Source organism: Oryzias latipes, chromosome 10 (genome assembly GCF_053564925.1).
Source record: "Oryzias latipes strain Hd-rR chromosome 10, Olatipes_Hd-rR_3.1".
In the NCBI taxonomy this organism is placed as follows: Eukaryota; Metazoa; Chordata; class Actinopteri; order Beloniformes; family Adrianichthyidae; genus Oryzias; species Oryzias latipes.
In genome coordinates this window covers 2,222,963-2,248,190 of record NC_136246.1, presented here as the reverse complement: position 1 = coordinate 2,248,190, position 25,228 = coordinate 2,222,963, and the positions used below count along the sequence as shown (strand labels likewise).

General features: G+C 40.8%; 1 protein-coding gene across 20 annotated transcripts in view; it reads right to left on the bottom strand.

Annotated features, from left to right (window-relative positions):
• The window catches only part of LOC101156235 (LIM and calponin homology domains-containing protein 1), a 101,129-nt gene that overhangs the window by 16,470 nt on the left and 59,431 nt on the right, over positions 1-25,228 (bottom strand). For 14 of the 20 annotated variants that reach the window (XR_013658455.1, XM_023959453.2, XM_023959454.2 and 11 more), the window contains 9 exons: positions 23,814-23,844; positions 20,631-20,741; positions 19,181-19,379; positions 12,825-13,083; positions 8,748-9,065; positions 7,129-7,252; positions 6,879-7,036; positions 5,351-5,816; positions 4,211-4,489 (listed from right to left, as the gene is read on the bottom strand). Coding sequence is in view for 19 of the 20 variants with exons in the window: in XM_023959453.2 (XP_023815221.1) it covers positions 4,211-4,489; positions 5,351-5,816; positions 6,879-7,036; positions 7,129-7,252; positions 8,748-9,065; positions 12,825-13,083; positions 19,181-19,379; positions 20,631-20,741; positions 23,814-23,844 (1,945 nt within the window). In the remaining variant the exon portion in view is untranslated. Of the gene's footprint in view, positions 1-4,210; positions 4,490-5,350; positions 5,817-6,878; positions 7,037-7,128; positions 7,253-8,747; positions 9,066-12,824; positions 13,084-19,180; positions 19,380-20,630; positions 20,742-23,108; positions 23,247-23,813; positions 23,845-25,228 lie in introns of those variants that run through there. The other 6 variants (XM_023959460.2, XM_078953813.1, XM_078953810.1 and 3 more) reach the window with 2 other exon arrangements.

The window sequence follows — 25,228 nt, the reverse complement described above, 5'->3', positions numbered from 1 at the left end:
GATCCTAAATTGAAGAACATTACAGACGCAGAGAGAAAACCAAAGTCCCCCTCATCTGTCAACAGCTTATGGAATCACTTTGCAGCTTTAACTCCACCACAGATGTTCCGCAAACAGGTTGCCTGCACCTTTGATTACAGGAGTTCAGTTTAGTCGTCACATGTTTGATAATATATATATATAATCTAACTGCTTTATGCTTTTGTCTTTCCTCTCCATTTTGCCTGGATGCTACAGAGGTGCAAACTAAGGGTGTCTTCAGACTGGAGAAATGCTTTGCTCCGGATTGAGTCCTGGGTGGTATTCCAGGAAGCATGTTTAAACTAGCCTGACTTTAAGCCTGAACTCTGGCTGAAATCCGCCTGAACTTGCTTACTCTGGGTATGTCGGTTCCAAAAGACCGGATATGAGTTAGCGTAATTACGCTCGACTTGGTAACCCTGGGTTAATGCTCGTGCACAGCAGGTACATGAAGACATTCTCAATGGATCGCCGATTTCCCGAGTCACCATGGAAACGCGTGGAGAACAAAAGAAAGCGCTATACTTCAGTGAGACGGAGTCTGAGATTAATGACGGCGTATGAAGATTATACGCCCATCAAAAAAGTAATACAGCTGCATCATCAAAAAAAGAGTTTCTGCTTGTAGTAGAAGAACAAAGTAAACGCACGAGTTTCTGATCTTATTTCCATTTTCATGTGACATATATATACCTTATCCAATGTTGCCAACTTAAATGAATTACTTCTATTGGTAACAGGTAATTGAGTTAAATTTATTCAACCTAATATCTTACGTCTATAAAACTCTATAGTTGTTAATACAACTTAAATTTACATATTTATTTAACTAAATGTCATATTACTCCAATTCAATTAATATTTTTTCCATCGTAATGAAATAAAAATTCTTGAACTCTCATATGTCTGAGTTTGATCCGGCAGATCCTCATTTTTATAACAATAAAAAGAACAAAACAGTATGTGCTACGTGCGATCATTCTTTTAGGAATTTTCTGACATAGTTAATATGCCAATTATCGTAGGGGTGCTATATAAACTCATCATCCTCTTCCTCCCTCTCCCTCATGGTGCAGAGACTTGAGCAAAGTAGGACAAAATAACTCGGCAAAACACGGTAAAACACAGTAAAACAGCTAAACAACTAAACACATTGGTAACACTTTATATTAAGATTCCTTAACAAGCTTTGTTAACACATTAACAAGCATTATAAATGAATTTATAGGGTGCTAGTAAGACATTTATTAGGACAATAAGTCTAATAAGGTTTATTAAATTCCTTAGTTAACACACTTACAAGCATTATTATTAGGATGTTTTCAAGATGCTAATGATGCATTTACTGATATTATAGGTGCCTAACAAATGTGTCAGTGTTAATAAGCTTAATAAGATTTTTAACAACCTTTGTTAACAAATTAAGAAGTATTATTATTGTTTGGGGTTCTACTAAGATATTTATTAGCATTATAGATGCCTGACACAAGCCTAAGTGTTCATAAGCTTAATAAGTTTTATTAACTAACGTAACAAATTAATAGGCTTTATTAATGTGTCAAATGCTAGTAAGATATTTATTAGCATTATAGATGCCTTGCAAATACCTGAAAGTGTTAATAAGATTTATTAACATCTAAAGTCAGACCATTGTCTTTTAAATCCATATTACTTAACTGCTTATAAGCTTCACAAATGTATTAATTAACTTTGTTAATAGTTTATTAATTGTTTTGCAGCACCTCATCTAAAGTGTGGACGTATTTTACCACAAACAACCACAAAGCATAAAGATTGTAAAAAGAACATTATGACATTAAAACAGACTAAACATACACAAATTGTTCTGTAAAAGATATAATAATTTAATTCAGACAAATGAATAAAAAAAAAAAAAACACATATACTGGTGTTGGATGACTAGCATCATAGCTAATAGGATAAAGTATTAGCATCTATCCTGAGTGAAACATTCATTGCAAATCCCATCACCAGGAGACAGTTCTCTGGATTCAATGCCAACTGCATTCAACCACTGTTGCCTTGCTTCAAAGTCCACAAGAAAGTTGCACAAGCAAGTGATTTTTAAAGAACGAAGACAATAAACCTACAGGAGCCATGCTAAAGCTAACACGCTAACGACCGACCGGTAAAGAATCAAAAATGGGCGGGGCTTTTTTCGTCACCTGTGTGAAAGCAAAGTCCAAGAGGCCATTCAATTGGCTGAAACTGAGCACGCCTGTTTTGCTGATGAGTTTGATTGACAGATTTATTAGCCAATGGGGACATTAGTTAACCTGCCCATCTTTGATTCCTTTCATAATCAAAGGTGGGCAGGTTAGCGTGTTAGCAGTCTTTCTCTGGCCAATGGTTGAAGAGATCTTTAGTCACGTGGTTTTGTTTACAAGCTTTGGTCCGTAACAGAATGGTCTGCTTGATGACGGTATGAATACAGACCAAATGCAAGGTTCAGGGGGGTATTCCAGAAAGCAGGTTATGCTAGCTCCCACGGTAAGTTTGAGGCTAAGGAAGTTGATAACCTCAGTTTTCGGTTCCAGAAATAGAGGTATGTTTCAGGGTAGGTCAAGTTGCCGTTGCAACTCATGCTCTGAACATAACCTGGTCTGGAGCAGGTTTAGTTGAAGGTTAGTGTGTTTACAGAGAGGTGAAGCAGCATGGCGTGTGCATTTGAAGATGATTTAGTGGATGAAGAAGCTCAGATAATACTTTTTCCACCATGATTGGGTGATTAGACCATGTATGGATGTTGGAAAGATAAACTTTTTTACTTTGATCTAACTTAATTATTTGCTTCACTTAAGATAATTAAAAATCTTTTTTTTGTTAAGTCAGTTTTAAACACGGAGTTTTCAGACAGTTATTTTGCTTTCATTCAAATTAATTCAATTAAGTAGGTGTAACTTTGGTGCTGCTGTTAGATCGGCACCGCAAGGGATTGTGGGATACTATTCCCTTTGCCTGTCTGGACGGATTTGGGTTTAAGTGTGGGTTTTTTACAAAATGTGTTGGTAACACTTTATATTAAGATTCCTTAACAAGCTTTGTTAACACATTAACAAGCATTATAAATGAATTTATAGGGTGCTAGTAAGACATTTATTAGTACAATAAATCTAACAAGGTTTATTAAATTACTTAGTTAACACATTTACAAGCATTATTATTAGGATGTTTTCAAGATGCTAATGATGCAGAGAAAGACTGCTGTGCTGCCATGTATATTTTCTCATCAAGACAGTTAACTCGTTAAAACTTTATATGTTGATTACCAGTTTGGAACTTCGGGAACAACACCTTTTACTGATGACTTTGGTACGGTGGAGACGTGCTGAAGGCGGTTACTGGCAAGGAGACGTGCTGTGTGTTCTTTAACTCAGAGGATGCTAGCAACTGCAGTGATGAGGAGACGACGGGGATGAAGGTACGCTGATAAGTGTTTATCACATATAGATTGTTGGGAAAACAGAGAGTAGCACTGTTTGTTACGTTAAAAATTGTTTTAATGAGCCGGCATTCATCCGACCACATTTCAATGAGTTACTGAGTCTGTGTCAGTTGTTCCACCACAGGAAGGGATTGTATTCAGACTGAGGAATCTCAGAGCTCAGTCTGATTGGAAACTAACCGAGACCACCTCAGAAGAGGGGTTAGGATCCTGGTCCCATCCATCCATCCATCCATCCATCCATCCATCCATCCATCCATCCATCCATCCATCCATCCATGCATCCATCCATCCATCCATCCATCCATGCATCCATCCATCCATCCATGCATCCATCCATCCATCCATCCATCCATCCATCCATCCATCCATCCATCCATGCATCCATCCATCCATCCATCCATCCATCCATCCATCCATCCATCCATCCATCCATCTTCTGAACCCGCTGAATCCCCTTCGGGGTTACGGGGCTCCTGGAACCAACCCAGCTACTGCTGGGTGAAGGTGAGCTTCACCCTAAACAGGTTGCCTGTCTGTTGCAGGGCCAAAATAATTGCGTCCTTCAAATCTGTAGGTCATTTTTCAATCTAGGAAAGCAATGTTGACATTTTACAGTCTCATAATTACTCCAATGCTCTTTGTAACTAAATGAATAACTAACCTTTGAAAAGCTAAGTAAATGTGATGGTTAAAGCAGTCACATTTGTAGACTCATCTGACCTCTGGGAGTGAAGTAGGGCGGCTGGGAGGTGTGGAGCGCTCAATGGCGTGCTCTTGGCGGATGTCCTGGGTAGCTGCCTCAGAGCAGCAGCTTGTCAGAGAGGCCGTTGTCGAGGACGGCCTCCCTCCTTCATCACTGTGGGTTGAGGTGTCTGAAGCCTTGTTTCCAGACGAGGAGGGAGATGCCTGGAAGTGAGGAGTTTCTCTCTCCTCACTCTGGGGCTTCATGTGAGGAGCACCAATGCTGTCTTCACCGTTTACCTGCAGTACACGTCCTGTCTAAAAAACAAAAAAAAGGAAAGCTCTGACCCCAGTCATGGCCTGCACAGGAGCCTTGTGCCCCTGCCACTTTCTCTCCGTTTAAACTCAAAATTATACACACTTCCAGCTGCATGAGCTGCTGCATGAACAGCCCCCTGAGCCCCCTGTAGACCTCATTTCAACATAGTAATTTAAATAGTAATTTACTACATGAGAAAAAAACTCAGTGCATTTCAAATCCTGCTGACTCCTCTTCCTCTATTCTCACATATCATCCATTCATCAGGCCTCAGTGACACACTCTGTGTCACTCACACTCTGGCAGAAACCAGAGTGTGAGTGAGGTAACTGAAGACACAGAAGCAAAGTCTGGTGAATGCAGGACTTCAGGACATGGCTCTCATCGCTCTCAGCAGCCAGTCCCAGCTCTCTTTGTGCACTGGGAGTTCACTTCACATTGAGAGGCTCCTCCTTTCAGCTTCTTAAGTCCACGGAGAACAGAGGGCTCCTTTCAAACCCAGGCTCCTGTCTGACTCCAGACAAGACATTCCACAGAAGTGCTCTGTTCCGTTTGCTTTGATAACAACCTAACAACACATTCTCACCACGTGGAAACAGTACATTTAATTTAGAGTTTAAGATTTTTACCCCACAAATACCCCCCCTACACACACACACACTTCATGCTAACCAGGTTCACTTTTTTATGCAAGAGCATTGCAACTGAAGACCTGAACCGGTGTCCAAATGGTATTTTCTCTAAAAGAAACACATCTTCATGAATGAACTCTATATTCTCATCACTAATAAACATAACCCTTTCTCCTTCCTGCACATCAGAGTGTAAGGCCTGTTCTGTTGGTGCCCGGCCCGCCTCACCTTGCTGTCCCTGGTTTCAGCTGCAGCAGGTCGGAACTGGATGTAAGGCTTGGGGGAGAGCAAAGGCACAGCTTTGGGGGATAGGGCTCGGGTTGAGGGCGGCTCCGATGAGCGAGAGCGGACGTGAAGTCTCTGCTGGGACGGTGGCTCTTTGGGAATCTCTTCTATTCGTGCCTCCAGTGTTGACGTAAACTTTGGAGTTGGTGCTGAATGTTGTCGCAGATATTTCAAGGGCCCGTCTGGGTCTTCATCAAAAGGATCTGGAGTTGTGGGAGAGGCTGACAGAGAGATTGGGAAGGAAGGGTCAGCGGACACGCTGCGGTCCAGGAGCTTTGGCAGCTGCAGGCGTTCCAGTACGGCTTCACTGACGGAGAAACGCTGTGCATAACGGTGAAGGATGGCTGATGCTTCCTCTGGAGTTTTAGCTTGTTTGTATGCCAGTCGCAGCTCCTCCTCACGCTGCTCCCTGAACAAGAAGACATGAAGATAAATAAGACATGAAGTGCATTAACGAAACATGGGATTTATCAAATGTGAAGCAGCCTTGCAGCAGATGCTTTGTTTCTATTTTTTTGCGCACATTAAAGGCAGGTGCAAACTGATACAGTTTTACAAACAAATGGCTGCATATATATTCCAAGTAAAAGATGTCGATTCCACAAATTCAGACAATTTTCCTTTTTTCAGCTCAGTCAGAAACAAAGACTATGTAGTCATAGTTCAACACTTTTGGATGAGTTAAGGGCTGATATGGAAGTCTTTTTTTCTTACTTTTTCCAACCTTGCATGTTTGTTTTGCTTACAGTCTGCTTTTCTGCTATTCCATCTCTCCATCTATGCGCTCTGGGCAGCTGAAGCGAGCCCTGACCGCTGCCAGAACCCCATCTTTTGCTGCCATTATGCTTAATCATCAGCATAGATACAGGCTGCAGGGAGTAAGTCCGCTTCAGTAACATGAGATCCCCACCTTACAGCTTGTGTCACAGAAAACAGAGCACATTGTGTGTGAAATATGTCAGACTATCTTCATGGGTTACAGGTTGGATTGTCCCATGAACTCCTTCTGTTCTCTCCAAGCATTGCATATCTGCATTGGCATAGTGTTCACAATCCACACACCACTAGTAAAATTCTCACATAAGTACTACAGTTTGGGCCTGTAACACATCTTACAGTGAGTCTTAGTAAATACCCCCTAATGTTAGTGAGCACTCTGTCAGCATCTCCCCTTAATAGAGATCTCTGTGAGTCTCACCTCATCTCGATCTGAGTATGAATCTATGTGGGGAGCCATGGCTCTTCAGTTCATTCTTCTTCTTTTTTCCAGGATTTACTTAAAAGTGTTTATCTTTACTTGGAAAATATCAGCCATTAAAACAGTTCACTGCAACATCGAATACAACATTTTGTGACAAATCAAATCAGAATATGACTTTGGATACATTTTTAAGCTCACTAGTGCTGTTTGGCTAACTCCAACATTTAGATCAAAACATGTTTAGGTTGCTGCATTGGAGCATTCACTCACTTGTCCTGGACTATCTCTCTGTAAGTCTTGATGCTTCTCCTCCTCTGAGAAATGTCCACATGTCCTGTCAATAACTGCTCCATCAGTTTCCTCTCCTCCTCTTTTTTAATGAGATCCTGAGATATACTCCTCCTACGACTTTTCCATCGGGCCAGGTCCTAATGAAAAGGAGGACAGTAAAGCTGGGCTAATGCGCTGTCGGCTGAATGTGGCAGGACACAAGCTGTTGGGGTTAAAGTTGGACACTCACATCCTGCCAGTGACTTTCCTCTTCCTTCATCTGGTTGTACTGGTTGAGCATCTGCTCGTGACGCACCTGACTGTGTGGCTGCAGCCTATTTTCCTCACCGTGCATGTCCACCATACTCATACTCCTACGTGTTTGGACAAAACAGAGAACCAGAGCAAACAATGAAATGTTTACATCATTTTAAGAGACAATTTACCAGGCAAAAATAGCATGTTGAAATTTTAAGCAAGTTTTTTATTTTCTCTTTTTAGTCAGTTGTCTAGTAAATGAAGACAAAAGCTGGAAGGTAGAGGCAAATATTAGCTTACAAAAATGTAGAAATCAACTGAGATTTCAGTCACTTCCTGTCCTTTTGCCCTGTTACTATCCACCTTCTGTGACAATAATTACTTAAACTTAGAACTCTGTTTCAAGACTGAAAGTATTTGAAAACGTCCCATGTGATGGTGAAAAGTGAGCAGGATTTCCATGAGTGAGACAAACAATGAACAGACTTGGATCTGTCTGTATGACTGTGGCAGAGAGCGGCTCGCTGGAGGCTTTACAGGTTAGCAGGGGTCCCGCATGCAGGAGCTCACTTCAAGCAAGCTGAGCATCACTTTTACGGACAACACACAAGCAACAAGCGTGTGCTGTGTTTCCTTTGTGAGGAAGGTCAACAGAGTTCTGATGTGGTGTTACTGGTGTGTCTGCTGTTCATGTATGGGAGAAAAAAACTGCACATTAAAGCAAAACATAAAGTAAAAGATCAAACTGGTTTTTGCAGGAGAAGCATCTTTGTTGAATGGATGACAACATAAAGCTAACAGAACATGCCCCATGAAGGCGGTGACACAACTGTCCAGATAGATCAACATGCCAATTAAAAACGTTTTTCTTGAACTAATCTGGATGAACTACTGCAACTTTCAGGTTTTCCGCTCCCTCGACAAATTCTAAACCTGCAACCAGCCTAAGAGAAAGTCAAAACAGAAGTGTGAAGCAGCAATACAAAAAGAAACTGAAGCATGTTTACAAATGCTAGCAAATAAAAAAAAAAAGAATAAGAAAAAACAACCAAATACAGCAGCACAAGGAGAGCATCAAAGTATCAGTCTGGGAGCACTTTTGGGTCTGGCTCTGACCAACAGGACTTTTTTAGCCTTTGCACAGATCCTGCTGTCATGTTGGAGGGACAGGAAACGTGTGGCCTATGTTTTTGTAACCCAGAAGATTAAAAAGGAGATTCAATAAAGAGATGACCGTCTAAAGTAACACGCTGAAGTTTGCTGTCCTTGTTTACTATGGGATGTTCTGCTGTCAAACTTCTGACTGCCAAATATTTTTAAAAGTGTTTAATGTCTGAGCATTAAATGATCAGATTATCCTCATTACATTTTCAACATAAAGACAAATTCAATCAAATCACAAACACAAGAAAATATGCCACAAACTAATTCCATATCCAATCTTCCTTTTGTTGCATGCAAAAAAAAAAAGCCATGCATTTTTCCTCCTAACTGAAGCAGTGCTGTCTGAGACTCAGACTGGAAAAGAAGATCTCTGACCTCATCTAATAAGTTCAACTTTAATACATTTTACTTTTATTAAATGCAGATCTGCTGCATGACAAAGCTCACGTTGCTGGAAGAAAGAAGTCCAACCAAGGTTTCTCTTCTTTTCCGTCATCTCTCTCACTTAGTGTCATTCCCTTTTGTCGGTCTGTATCTGATGTTCCCGTTGAAGTGGTTGCCATGGCACTGGGCAACACACTGAAGTCAGAAGTAGTCAAGGCCAGGCTCTGAAAAGCCAGTGTATCACCTCCCTTTGCACCTGCGCCTCCTGCATCCTGTTGGTGTGTATCCGTCTGATGTCCTCCAGCCGCGTTGATGGTGTTGTTTGTTACAACAGATGCTGAATGTGCAAGGAGTTCCTCTGAGCATGAGCGGGCTGGAGTACTGCAGAAAGCAAAACAGACTAAACCTTTTTTTTTACTGGTTATCCTCCTATATAATCAGGCAGCATTCCTCTGGAAGAGCCTGACTGGAGGCAAATCCCAAAAAACCATGACTCTTCACAGCCATCTAAATAGAAATCCATGCTGGTATCACAGTTAAGCTGAGGTTTAATGAATAATGTGGTGCTTGTCACACCCTCATATAAGAACCTACTTCAAGGAGGCTCATTTTAGCCTGTAAACTCCCAGAATGCACGATAGCAAGAGGGGAGAGGTCAGGCAGCTGCCACCAGAAAAAAGGCCAGACTTTCAGTCCCAGCCCGCTCGAGGTCAGGGAAGGAAGAAATTCTCATTTCCTTACATCCTGAAGGCGGGTCACATGTGAGTGTGGCTGAGAGTTTGGTTTCAATCCGAAAGTGTTCACAAGCTTCTCTGCTGGACTCTGGCACTTTTGGAGAAAAGCAAAGTCTGATGCAATATTAAGCTACAGGCCAATGATTTCTCTGGGTCTTTGCATATTTTTTTATACTAGCATTTTATTCATCCATATGACTTTACAGCTGTAGAATTTGAGCTTTGTTTAATGACATTCATCCCCCTCAAACTAAGTTCTTCTTTAAGCTCTGCAGTAGTAATGAAGCGCATCCCAGCGACCATCAAATGCCATTCTGTGCTTTTGAAAATGACTTGAACAGTCATTTTCAAGATTCAATCTTTAATAATCAAAAATAAAAAAATGTACTAAAATAAATCCCTTATTAACCACAAACCCGCACACACCCACACACACACACACACACACACACACACACACACACACCCACACACACACACACACACACGCACTCACACAAAACATTGTTCTCGCCAAAATGCAGTTTAAAAGAATTTCAAAAGTTTACAACAGAACTTTTATTTGGTTCCAGAGATGCTGCAGTTTAACACATCAACACCAAAAACAACCAACAGAAATGAAAAGTAAAACAATGAAACATCACACAAAATAACCCGTGAACAGAACTGTCAAAGAAACTTGACTTCATGTCTAAATGTGGCTGGATAAGCTCGAGCTTCAAAAACACCAGAACAGGAGCCACAGATGTTAAAGAAAGAAGGGAGTCATTAGGATTCAAACAGGGAATGGTAAAGAAAACAACAGCAGCGTGCCTGCACAGCTCATAATGCTCGGCCTGTTGTGTGAGAACTGATCCATGACCAGCTAACACAAGCAAAGACACGTTCCGTGTACTAACAAGGCTAATAATAACACTGAACCCACTGCCAACACAGGACGCCTCACACACGAACAGTCTGGTGGAAGATGCTTAAACAGGCATGAAGTGGACAAAAACCTCAGACTTCACTTGGTTTAGTGCAGGGTGTCCAAATCCAAGCCTTAAGGTCTGCACCAGAGTTCAGAAAACTTCTGCGGCTGCAGTTATAATGGACCATCTGAGAAACACACACTCCTGTCCTGAGCAAACAGCCTATTCAAGTCAGTCTGACTGCTGTGATGACAACTCACTGCAGATCAATGCAGGACAAACAAATGTTACACAAGTACGGATGAGCTGCTGCTGCTGCTTCTGAGTTACAGACGTTTTCAACTACTTTCTGTTAAGGGCAATTTGGATAAAGTTGTGACAAAATGAACAGAATTTAAGAAAGGAGAAGAAATGAGCGAGCAGCCAACTGAGTTCTAAACTTGGGATTATGAGAGGTTGTGATCTAATTAGATCAAGGTAAAAAGAAACAAACATCAAATCTTATTTGAATTCATGCATTGCTCTGCAGAGTTACACCGGCTGCAATAAAGCTGAAATGCAGAGTGTTTCTTTACAGGCTGGAGTTCCTGTGGATGAACCAGACTTTAGGAGAATGTCTGATCTCTGCTCACCGTCACACCTCACCTTGGCAAAAGAGGCAAGGTTCCAGGTCAGTTTTCACATAGAAGGTACGCCTTTAAAGCCTGCATGTTTTAGTATTAATAATAAACATGCCTGTGTTTAAAGGGTTAAAAACCGAGCAATTTAGTAAAGGACACAGAAGAAATGTCTCAAAGGAAGAACATTTTAGTCCAGTTGCTATGCCTCAACCTCAAGCCTGCCATCCCCTGCAGGTGTGGGTTTTCTCCGGGTACTCCAGCTTCCTCTGTAACGGTTTCGGTTTCTTTGTGTTTTGTTTCCTTGGTTTCCTGTTTTATTTTGTAGTATTTCCTGTTTGGTTGTTGTTTCATGTTTTACCTTGCCCCATCAGTCCTGAGTGTTTCCACCTGTGTCTTGTTGCCTTGTATGTACTTAAGTCCTGTCTTTCCCTTCCTCCTGTGCTGGTCCATATTGTATATTTCCCCGGTTTCGAGTCTTTCTAGTGTTTCGAGTTTTGCCTGCCGTATGCAGTGGTTTTGGTTTTGTCTTTAGTTTTGTTATTAAACCCCGTTCTCCTGCAACCCCCTGCCTCCTCTCCTCTCTGCGCCTGGGTACTTCCCTTTCCCTCCGTGACATCCTCTCACAGTCCAAAAACATGTTGCATAGGTGGATTAATGAATCTAAATTGCCTCTAGGTGTGCATGAGAGTATGAGCGAGTGTGTGACCCTGCAGCAGACTGGTGACCTGTCCAGGATGTACCCCACCTTCACCCAACAGTAGCTGGGTTGGTTTTAGGAGCCCTGTGACCCCGAACGGGATTCAGCGAGCTCTGTAGATGGATGGATGGAAATGTAAAGATGTCCACCTCCTTTAGAGAACGGAGGTTCAGTAAACCTACCACCTAGTGCAAAATGATGACAGCTCCAAAGCCAAAGCTTGTGACCGGTACCCTCAAGTGTCTTCACCCATCACAACACCATGCTTCTTTAAAAATACCATCTAAAACATCTGTGTTGAAAATATTCATGCATGATGTGCATCGTCACAGCTATGAACGGTTAAAGCACACGTTACATCAGGATAATGGGTTAAATATGTTTTATAAGATTACTCAGCAAAGTCTAAATGTCTGCATCGAGGAAGGCCCATGGCAACACACATCTGGCCTTCATTAGCCACGCCCATCTGAACTGCACCACTGTACTAGACAGAAAACTATTTAGCAGCTGTAAGAGGTCATTGCTGTCTGTCTGTGTACCAACCTACCAACATAATTAAATTTCAGACTTATTTCAAAGTAAAGAATTCTTTATTGTTTCTCTGTAAATTAGTCTTCATGTAAAAACAAATTCAATCTGGAATTTCCCTCTAAAATACTTAAGTCAGTGAGTTACCAACCAAAGTTGTGCTGAAACAGTCACAGTTTGTTAAACTTCATACAAACAACTACTGCAAGACATCGTACTGCATCCTCTACATTCACAGCAACCTTGTCCTACTCCTTCTCTACGTCCATGAACCTCCTCTTTTCTGCTAGCTCCAACCTCAGCATCCTTATAGCAACATCATCACTCTTCCTCCTCTCAACATGTCCAGAACATCTACCATGATCTGTTCCTTTGATGGATTCATTCCTGATCCATCCTGGTCTCTCCCAAAGAGAACCTCAGCATCTTCATCTCTGCTACCTCCAGCTCTGCCTCCTGTCTCTGCATCAGACTCTCTAAACTATCAACATGGAGGCTCTCACCACAGTCTTTTACATTTAACATAAGTTTGTGTCTTGATAAAATGTTGAGGTGGTGGTATTTACATGTAATAAAATCGGTGGTGCAGTTATAAACAAATTAAACTTCATGTATTTTTATTTTCTTCTTGCTTTAGCCACAGTTACCTGCAAGGCCTACTCCCCCCCACAGGTGAGGTGGTAGTACTCCAGCTTCCGCCTCCGTCTGCTTCTTTGTTGTTCTTCTTCTTGCGGAGCGCCAGCGGCACATATCCGCTCTGATTGCTCTTATTGGGCAGGTACTGGTTGAACGGCATGGCGGTCCGTAGCTCAGTGACTGATGTTCGCCGCGCCAACATGTCATCCTTATGGATGTCTGGCATCTTCCTGTTCGGAAGGCCATCAGACTCTGAGTCACTGCCACGGCCTGAAAAAAAAACACGTTACTTTTAAAGACCAAATCCTTTACTATGTGAAGCTCACAGGGCAAAAGATTGTCAGCATAGTCTTTAAGCTTAAGCAATGCGATGGCATCAGGAGGGACAGGTGTAATCACAGCCTTCCTAGTTTTTGGTTCTTAACATGGGACAGTTGTCAATTATCATTTATTTATTTCTCTCACAAGATAATCCAACCCATCGATATTATTATTATTATTATTATTATTATTATTAGGAACTGCAAACAACTGAAGAATAGTTTAGCAAACACAGGCGTCGGCTTTGGAAGCATGCAATGACTGTGACTTTCATCATTCTGTCGCTTTACAGCAAGATCCCCAAACGGACTAAAACAACAAAAATATGTCCAATGTTTTCCACGGATATCCACCCGTGACCAGGCCTGACCCACAGCACACTGGGAGGGGCTGACCCCACCAGTGACAGATACAGGTTACTCCCACCTTACAGGTTTGTTCTTCTACACCTTTGTGTGCTTCGGCACAGCATGCTAATCAGCTAATTTAACTACGACCAACAACAACTTTATTCAAGCTGTTGGCCGGGGAGCCAGGGACGATGGTGTGGAAGGCGCAGTGCTAGGATGGTTCGACGAAGAGGTGAGCGCAGGACCGCAGGGCCCTGTGGCGAGTGTCGGAGCAGAGCATCCTTGCTACAAACCAGAGTCTGTGGGTCGGCAGGACGCTATAAACTATGCTCATATGAGAACGGGATACAGGATAAAGACTGATGTCATGCCAAGGTACTTATCCCTGCCAGAATTTGTATCTATATGTAAGAGAAGACTCCTGGCTTGTTCAAATATTTTGACAGTAAATATTAAATGTCTTATGGCAAATTTTTACATCAAACATCAGTTTGAAATAAACATTTCTTATCCTAAATTAGCCAAATAAAACTTGTTTATTCGTCACTGACTGCTGTCATTGTTTAACGTTGAAGATGTGAATAAAACTGAAACCATTGTAATCATTGAAAACATGAAATATAAACCCTCAGCTGTCCTAGAATAAAACACATCGTGAACATCCACCTCCTTTTCATGCTTTCTGAGACAAAAAGAAACCTCTCAACAAATCTGACTCCATACATGATAGTAAAATAAATCTATTGTACCTCAATCCATGCCAGCAAGATCAATTATAGATTAGAAGATAAGAAAAAGTCTGGGCTTTTACAGCCCTAAATATCTTGAATCTGACTTCATGGATATCCCCATGTTGAGTTATATAATTATATTTAACTATCACCATAAACGAGGGAACACTACATATGATTAAATCCCTGTGTGATGATGTCTTTCAAAGAAGGAACAGAAATGTGCTCACTCACTCAGAGTGTATCATAACCAAACATGATTCTGCTTTTTATTTCATGGACAATCACCCAAAGGCAACATAGACTGGTGAATCAAAAAGGGAATAGAAATAATCCTTATGAGAACCTCTTAATTCAGGAGAATGACACCTCTCAGACACTACCTTCATCTAAGTCTTCATTATCTGTTTCTTTTTCCACATGTCTGCTTTTCTGCATCCTGCATTCCAGCAGTTGAGCATAAATCAGCAGATGGATAGGCTGTGTTTACCAAGCAGATGACATCAATCACGGCTAAATTTGTGTTGTGCAGCCCGTGCTGACAAATTTTAGCCTGGAGTGAAGAAGAATTTACCCAGGATGCCAGAGTGTCTGTCTGCACCACATTTTAAGACAACTTTGTTTGACAGGTCAGTGTTAACACCTGGCTTTCCAGAAGAGCTCAGCTTAAGGACTTTCCCTGCTTTCCGTGTAAAATTCCTCAGTAATGTGTCTTAACGTGATCCTCATGGAGGATCCTGAAGATGTGGAAGCCAGTGCTGCAATGCCAGTCACTTCTTCCTTTATTCATCATTTTCAAAGGAAATAGCATTTTCAGTACTAAAGCAACTGCAGCTTTTTGAACCAATGAGAAGCTTTCTGATTATTAAAGTGTTTCATGTGGTCTAAAGGCCACAAACAGCCAGAGGAACCAGCATCTCCGGCAGTAAACAGTTAGGCATCTATTTGCAAAAGTGGCCTGCATTTCTATAGGATGATATGCTCTCTGAACATATGGCAACAGAGAGGCTTGAGGGATCATTTACAATGTGCTGGTGCAACGCCGCACTAAGCTTTACATCACAGTGATCAATCACTGAGCAGGAGGGAGAGGGAGTTGTGTTCAGTGTGATGCACGCAACATAAAATCAAGTGTGGTGGCAAAGTTCTAACAGCATGAAGGAGGAATGAATTAGAGCATTCAGCTCAACAATGTTTTTGTGATACAAACTTCTTATTGAAACATCTCGTCATTAACACCACAGTCCCACTTTTATATGCGATCTCCAGCCCAAGAGACTTGTTCACTTTGACATTTTTCAAGTGTTTAAACGGACTTAACAGAAGATGAATTCATCTGGAAAAGATTTGCAATTTAAAGTGAAAGACTTCCTGCTAAGGGACATCATATTGCAGATTAAAGTAAGTACTTCAGCTAAAACGGCAGACTTTCAACAAGCCCAAAAATAGCTACTGAATGTTCATCCCAATGAACCTTTATTCTTAACAAGATCACAAAATAGTTATCCACAAAATGGTATTCTGAGCTACATGACTTTTAGCTGGTAGTTCATCTGGTGTGCTGGCATTCAGCAAAAAGGTGCAAGAAATTTGCAAACAGGGACAGAAACCTGGATGCAAAAAAACACCTTAGGGCTGGTTTTATCTTGGTTTGAAACAATCACTTTTAGGGAAAAATAAAAGTTCTGTAACAATGTCTGTCCTGCATGAGTAGTACTCTCATCAAGACAGTTTCCATTATGAACAACAGCATGAGTGATGAGTTATCAAATGTTTCTGTCCAGAAATGACATGCCATTTTCCCCAGAGCTCAAAATACAGTCAAGAAGGCAGTTTTGCTGTGAAGAATCACTAATGTTTCACATCTTTGAGTTCATACCATAAAAAATGGGAGCAATAACAAAAGTGTTGCGTTTATATTTTTGGTCAGTGTATAATAATTTTCAACATTTTAAAATGCTGTTTTTAAATAATTAACAGATTTTTAAAGCAAAAATGAAATATGTTTAATGATATAATGGCTAATTTAAATCTGTGTGCAGGTTTTTCACAATTTCATGATCTTTTATATATTTATGAGAGATTTATTGATTGATTGTGTATTTGTACGAGGTCATACTTATTTTATTAATTATGAACAGTATAGGACTCCATAGGAAAAAAGGTCAAGCTTTAACACCACAAATCTCACAAGCTATTTAAAAATTCACCACTGCGATGTGTGGAAAGAATATGAAGCTGCCGTCATTGCTAGTGCTCATTCTGGAAAAAACAAACAAAATAAACTGAGGGGTTTGCATGGAAATAGCTGTCAGCACCCTGCACTAGCATTGATAGTCAGCGTTTTTTTCTGCTGCTGCAACTGTGCTGGATGAAAACATCAACAGCTAACCAGTCAGAAAGCAGAGATGCTACTTGTCAGGAAAAATCTCCCATTGATCCAACCACAGTTAAAAACAAAAAAAGAAATGTAATTGTGGTGATTTATTTCTTTTTGTCTTTCTTTTTGTAAAATGTTTTAGAAAAATTTCTATGAGCAACCATTTATTTGAACATCAGTTAAAAACTTTATAGTTATTATTTTGCACTTCAGTTTCAAACAAAGCAATAATTTTTGGACTTTAAGATTAAAGTATTTATTTCACCTGTTCCTATATTGGGCAATATTTGTATTGAAAAATGTCCTTTTTACATTGGTATTTAAGTGAAAGTCTTAGTATTTGTTCTGACCAATGAACTGCATTTTCTCTGTTCACAGATGTATGACAGACTGAAAGCCTAATAAAGTGTTTGTATAATCTGATGTTCAATTTATTTGCAGGTAAAACTAGTTCTGCGAATTTGTTGAATACATAAGAGCCGTTCGCTGTTACTTTGTACTTACTAATATTTTTTTCTTAAGTATTTAAAAAAGAATACTGGTTGAGTATCAGTATCAGCTACAACAGGCAGGAAAATATCGAGTATCGGTTGTAAAAAGTCACTATTGTGCATCACTAATATTTAATGCATGTTCAGTTACGACTGTTATGTTAAATAGTTAATAAACATTTTTATTTGCCAAAAGTCTTTGTGCTGAGTTTTCTTTACACAAAAATTCGAACATTTTAAGAAAAATTATTGGTATCAATATTGTTGATACTAGCTCTGTAATTACTTGGCATCAGATCGATACTCAAATTCCCTGTATCGCCCACACCTACTGGCAAGAGTTAAACAAAATGATATCACTATGATTATGACTATATTAGGAATGTGGGCGTGGTTAGAACTAACCTCCGTCGTAAGGAAATCCAAAAGTTTACTTTTAGAGATTCTTCTTTAACTGACATCAATCTGTTAAAAATCCCTGGGTGACCAAAACATAAAATGGTTGCTATGGAGATAAAACTAACAGAAAAGTCGCCATTTGGAAAAGAGTGGATTTTACATTAACTTGTCACATGCAGCTCTGACCAGCCTGAAAAGACAAAAGGGGGGAGTTACGGTGGCATGGCTTATTTATTCTAACCAGTGTGTTGACAGTCATTTCATTTCATCTTTATCAATGGCACAATAGCGCCACCATGTTGTGTTGAATGTGACTGCAGTTGGCCGTGCTTTCATGGTTAGCATCTTAAGCAATGTGTTTTTCAGACAGTTGATGAGGCTGATCACAGTGCTAGGCACTTTTCGCCTGACGCTGTCACATGCAGTTCAGACAGCCTTACAGAAGGAGAAAGGGGGGGAGGGGGCAGCACTGCGTACCCTTTGTAATTTTAGATGAATCTGCATCTAAAACCTACAAAGGTGTTTCGTTAACCATGCTCAAATTCCTTTCACCGTCATATTGTTTGTTCGTTTTGTTAATCTTGAGCCAAAGATTTAAAGTTACAAAATATTTCAATAGAAAATGTGCGACCAACTGGGAATGGCCACTTTTACAAGCTTGCCACATGTCAGATAAATGCATCTAGACATTAAAGAAAAACACAATTATAAACAACAAACCACAACAAGAATCAAGTTTCTCATGCACGAGGGAGAGGAGCAAATGTGTTGGAAAAGGTCCACCACGTTTCTCTTCTCAAAGGTCTGCCTCTCCTCGTGCACCTTTTATTAAGAACACAAGAAGGAGGTAACATTTTCAAGACAAAGAGGAAAAGTTCATTAGGGGGTGTCGTATAATGACCCATTTGGTTGGATTCTAACTTCAAACAGTATCCCTTATCAGCTCAGGACAGTGTGTCGTAAACCCCTCATCCTGGGTGGGAGATGAGAAGCAGATGAACAAACACACAACTGTTTTCAGAAGAGGTAAAAAGGTCAATCTGAGTTAACATTTAAAGACACGTTTAAACAAATACATTTAAACAATGATAATAATAAAACAATTTCCTTCACACCACACTAACACCTTTCAAGATCTACAAACTTTAAAACCAACATTTTTTCCCAAGTAGCTTGGTCAGGGTATTCACCCCTCAAAAATTGACGGCCACCACAAAACTGTCTCCTGGTCTGAAAAATATTCAGAGGTCTTTAAAGATACTCAGAGTGCCAGGTCAAAATCTGTTATCAACCGCAGACCGCAGACCGCAGAAACTTTCCAAGTTTCATCTTCACTCCAAGTAATTCAATTATTTTTTATTAGGATTTTTTTCCATGTATTGGGAAAGTACGACAGTCAAGCACAGGTTAACATTAAATGAGCACAAGTACTGCCTTGAACAGTTGAAGTTGAGTCGGTCCTAAGAGAACAGAGCTGTTGCATAAGAAAATGTCCATGACGGGTTTAGAGACAGTTAATGACACAAAATGTATAACACAGCAGAAGATAGGCACACTTTTTACCAAAACACATCTAACTTGAACATTTTGGCATCATTTGAGGCCAAATGATGCCAAAGGCACAGCCCCTGCATGATCAGTCTAAACTAGAGGAGAAATGTTATCATAAAACATTTTAAATGAACCACTTCTTACCATCACTACTACCGCGGACAGCCAGGACATCTGGCGATGGGGTCTGCTGTGAGCGGGAACCAAAGGAGTCCAGGCTGTCAAATGAATCCTCGCGCCCGTGACGCGGCGGAGACAGAGAGTCACTGCGCTCAGAGTCCCAGCAGTCGATATAGCCACTGTCCCGGATGCTGAGACTTGGGCTTTCCGTCACCTCTGCCTCCTGGGAATGTGTCAGCACACACAGACTTATGTTCCCACATCAAAAAGAGACAGGACTTCTCTGAGTTAAGTATTGACAAACACAAAAAATGTATTAACTTAAAAAATCTGAAAATACTGAAAACTAAAGAGATGAAAGGAATTTAGCAGGAAGGAGAAAAGTTCCCATCTGCCTAGAGGGAAACAGCATTGAGATTGTGCCGTACTTCAAATATCTCAGAGTTCACCTTGAACACAAACTGGACTGGTCCGTGCAGACCTGGGTCTCTTACAAGAAAGGTCAGAGCAGAGTTTTCTTTTTGAGAAGGCTATGGCCATTCAATGTCTAAAATGAAATGCTACACATTTTTATCAGTCGGTTAAGGCCAGTGTGGTTTTCCATGGCGGGGTCTGGATGGGCAACAGTGAGGGACCGGGCTGGGCTGGACAAATTCGTCAGGGAGTGTGTGTTGGTGCTGGGTGAGGGGGTTGACTCTGTGGGGTCTCTGGGGGAGGACAGAATGGACAGCAGGATGAAGACTATCCTCAACAACACAGGTCACCCACTGAACAATACTAAGGCAAAAAACACCTGGACAGCAAATCCACCTGCTTGTTGACTTTAAATCGTAAGATTTGTGAGGCCGGTTTTCAAGTGGCATTTCATGTGGTTTTAGGAAGCAAAATAATGCGCAGGAACTCATTCTTATTTGATTCTTTTACTTTAGATAAAGTTTTTACTATATGTTTTTTTCTTCTGTAGATTTAAAACTTTCCCATATTTATTCATCTGCGATGCGCCCACATCTGGGAAACGCTTGAGCTGACTCATTTCTCAGAGAAAAGTTGTGACAGAGTGGAATAGATTTCATGGGGTGACATCATGGCAATAAATGAGCATTTTTGTCAGAGGAGGTCCAGCTTTTGGACAGAGGGGCTAACAGGTAGAATTAATAAGCTGAGGTTCCCATTTTGATCGATTTTTTTATGAAAACAAAAAAAGATCTGGAAAAAATGATGTTCTGTTTTTCCACATTTTGAGAATCCTCTGGACCCCTAACCCTGGATATTGACTCCATCACTAAGTGATCAAACAGAGATTGAGCTGGCTGGAGATTTCATTGTTGCAGGAACTAAACTGTCTATTTTTTCTTCACATAAAAAATCGGGTTCACAATTCTGCTTGTTAAAGTTTACTGGCTGTACTTTCAGAGCTCCAAGCACTAAAGATGTTGAAAATGATGCTTTTTTGATGGCTTTAACTCAAACATACCTTTTGCATTTGTGACAGCAGGGCCTCAAACTCTTTTAGGTCCAGTGTTGGCCCACTGTAGGAGGTGAAGCTGTTGGCAGCACGACCAAGCCAGTAGACGGTAATCAAAACCTGCATGAGAAATCAAGACGGCACAATCACCTGGAGGGAAAGTTTTCATGGAAAAAATTCAAAGAAACAGAAGCATGAGTCATTACAGTCATTAGGATCATTACCAAACAACATCATATTATTAGTTTTTGGATGAATTAGGGACATTTCCTTAAATGTCTGGTACTTGAAGTATATCGCTAAAAACAAGACTGCACCAGTTTCTGTACAGTTATGAAGTGCATGCTGGGAACACGTCAACTGAGAGGTTTCTTTGTACGCGTGACAGTAAACACTGTAGTACATCAAACATAGTTTAGGAGGCTATAATAGAGACAGTGCTGATACACAAGCTGATTTATTTTCATTTGGAACACAACAACAACTTTAGAAAATTTAACCCTAAGTAAGTTTATTTACCTGAGACTGACAATCACGGGTTATGGACAACTAAAAGTCTTGTCACGATTCATTTTACCTGTGGATAGCTCAGTTGGTTAAGTGGATGCAGGAAACCAGTGTTTGATTGCCAGGGTGCATAACAATGAGCTCCATCCAGTCTGGGTCTTCGGGCAAGACCCTTCATGCTACTGCCTAACTATGTAGCCACAGGGAGGCAGACGTCTGGGTACCGTGTGCCGCTCCCCAAGCCGTATAAAATACAGGGTTGTGTCAGGAAGGGGATCCGGCGCAAAACCGAAGGGATATCCCAAAAAAAGAACAACAACTATTCTTTTGTCGTTTGTTATTGTTGTTATGCTTTCTCTGGGGACCAAATTTTGTAACTAGCGGCTGGATGTAACATACACAAAATCATTTATACTGCATTAGCCCGAACCATTGTTAAAGCACACGTTCGCCTTATGGAAATCTTCTGAACTGAACTGGATGGTAGCAGTGTATTTCCTTCCATTTATACTTGGTTTGATGTTTCTTGCACATTTTTAGCCTCTTGAGCCTTCTCTGTTCTCTTGGCAATATTTTATCCCAAAGTGAGTTTTTAGTGCAAGTGTGAAGTTGAACCTTGTCAACTAGATAAACCATTAGTCACAACCGTTCTTCTGGTGGATACGGGCCTCACACTCATTACATGCATGACAATTGTATGTTTCATTTGCATGGCGTCTCTTGAGGTGGACGTGTGAGCCTCAATGGAACTGAAAGACACACCTGCGCTCCCCTTAAGATGCAGGCCCTCCTGCCTACAACACTCCACCAGCCTGGACAACCCACAAACCTGCAGGACCCGTACAAATCAACCCCCGTACGGTTGCATGTGACTCACTTAACTATGAGTGATTCAGAATGAACAGGGCAGCTCAGCGACAGGGAGATCCAGCAGGGCAGCATCTTTTGCTCTGTTGGCAAAGTGCTTCCAGCTAGATTTACAGTCTCCATGTCAACTAGCACTCTAAGGGAATTGCTTTGATAGGAAAGCTCAGTGTTGCTTATTGTGTCTTCTTAAGTCCTTCTCTTTGTGCAAACGAAACAAAAACTGAAATTGCCCTTCACAAAAGAAGTATGATTATAAAATACTTTGGGATGCTGAATTTTGCACCTGTCATATAGTAACACTACAAGAACAACTGCACTGGGAAAAGTGTTACATCTACTGCAGCTGCTGAGGCCCCATTGTTATCATATATAGTATTGCAGACAACAATACCAATTGGCTGAAAACTACAACACTTTTGGGTCAATAGAATAGTGCACACTCAGGCCAACTCCCACTGAAAGTAGGTCAGACACATTTGCTCTATTGGTTTCCAAACACACCCAAATCAAATCAGACTATGTAACCACCATAAAACAACCTGCCGTGCTGCCAGAACACTTCAGCCCAACATCAGATGTCATGTCTTTGTAAGACGGATACATGGGACGTGCACACACAGAAGTTCAACACAATGTGATGTCAAGAACTATGCATTGCATTTATAAGAAGCCTCACAATCACCAAACTGTTTAGAAAAAAAATCATCTGGTTATCTTCTGCAGTATCACCAACTTTTAATGAAACGCAGACAAATAAAGTGGAATGTTATCTGCATCTTTTTAGTTTATATTTGTAATTTTTCTTGACTACATGGTTAAGATTTACCAATATCTTCAAACAGAAAATAAACATTAGCATGATGCACCAACTCAATTCTCATTAATTCAAACATAAAAAACAATCATAGGCTGGTAAAATTTACCTAATATGTTTTTATTAAAATAACAGATTCATACATATATATACATATATATATATATATATATATATATATATATATATATATATATATATATATATATATATATATATATATATATATATATATATATATATATATATATATAAACACTGTTTAAAAAAAACATATGCATTCTGTTTTAAACCTTCACCTGCTAAAGATGGGCACAAATGTCTGTTAAAGCTCCACACAGGAATCTTTCTTCAGCTCTTTGCTAGCTTGCACCTTCAGCCACAAACCCTTCAGCTCCCTTCAATGCAGGCTCTTTGTCCCTCCATGTCTGACATGCTGCAGAGATCCTGGTCCTCACTTTAGATCACATAGGCAGTTCCACACTGTACTGTAGTAACATGTCACCGCAGCAGAACTTGAATATGGTGTGGGCGGCCAGGCAGTCAAGATCCATTTATGACTGCTGAAGTAGCACAGAGTCCCTGTGTTTAGTCAGCTAAAAGAGCCAGCACAGCTCTACAGCACCGCAGATGAACTTGTTCACTGCTCAGCAGCGTCAAAGTGAGAGCTGCTCTGACTGCAGAGTGGGCCGGGCCAGCGTGAGGGGCTCCCACTTGAATTTGCATTATCAGGAAAAAACAAAGACGTGGGACAGATTTTAGGAATAAGTGAGTGCAATGTGGCTGTAGGCTACAGAAGGTTCTTCAAAGCAAGGTAAAAAAAAATCCATAGAGTGATGAAAGAGTCAACAGTGCAGCCATATTTTCAGGAAAAATGATCAGTTAGACACCAACTAGAATACGAGTTTGACACTTTGTTAAACAAAAGGTTTGGTAAAAATCACATTTTAAACACTGAACACAGAAAATACACAGATAGAACAAAAGTCAGCGATAAAACGTACGTTTTTGAGCCTTCGACTGCAGTCACTTCCCCTGGTGAACAAAGAGAAGGAGAGAGACATGAGATCCCTTTGTGCAGGTCTATGAGACTGAGCACAACATCATTACACAGCATGTCATATTCACATCAAACAACAGAAACAAAGCTTTGTGGCAGAGCTGAAGCTCACTCAGGTTTTCTTTTCAAATCTCTGACACCACATTTTGTATAAGAAGATACGTCTCTGACTGGTTTCTGAAAAGCAGGCAGGGACAAGCAAACTGTTCATCATTTTACTAAACTTTGAAAAGTGTTCACTATTCTATTGCTAATCAGGAGACAAAGACAATTCTATGCAGTGACTTCAGAAGTGGAGCTCAGTCACACCTCAGCATTTGCCTCTTAGAAACACAGATGTAACCAAATCAAGAAAAAGATCTTAGGGATGCTTGTGAAACAAGTCCATCATGCTTTTTTGCAGTGGATTTAGATCTTGAAAAAGAAAGGCAGGCAAACACAGAGAAAAAACAGTTCCACACAAAAACAAAGCAAAAAAAACGCAAAAAGTAGACTCTTACAGTAATTTCCGGATTATAAACCGCTACTTTTGTCACACGCTTTTAACCCTGTTGCTTATTCAAGGATGCGGCTACTTGATGCATTTTTTCTAACGACCGCTAGGGGCGCTCGAGCAGATAGGGTCAGAGAGAGACAGGGGGAATGCAAGTTTGATATAAATTCCCACTTTGAGAATGAATAGCACAAACAGATAGTAATAGGAAATTTAATAAGAACAGTAAACTGTTCAAGCTATCAGTCATCTGAGCTGTCACTCATACATCTGAAAGGGATGGTCAATTATCCAGGAACCACACACATCTTGACTCTGATTAGTCTCAGGAGGAGGCTATGAGAGAAGCTGAATGCATACTCTGATTTCTAGCATTATGTCCATTTATTTTGACACACCCACAAGCAGCCAAACAGCATGGACCTGACTTCTGCTCTTAGACCGCTCAGTCAAGGGTGCAACAAAAAGAAACACCCATGCTCAGCCCTACTTTGGCCGCATCCCACAATCCCTTGCTGCCTTTAGACCCAACGTGCACATGACCGCTAGAGGTAAGATCTTAAGCCCGAGCCCGAGTCAGAACCCGACCTGACCCAAACGACAATCATTACGTCCGGGTCAGTTCGGGCCGGGCTTCTCTCTCGCTGACTTTTTTACTAAACATATTGTAATGGCTGCAAAGAAGCTCCTTAGGCGGGCGGTTGTCAAACAGCTCTTTATTAATCCTGTATGTCAGAACGGTTACCGCACGAACCGAAAGGCACAGCCAGCTTCTTCTTGCTCAGAGGGAGAACGTTCACCGAACGCACACACACACACAGGTAGACCCCGCCCCCTCTATCCCACCAGCCCACCGTTGATTGACA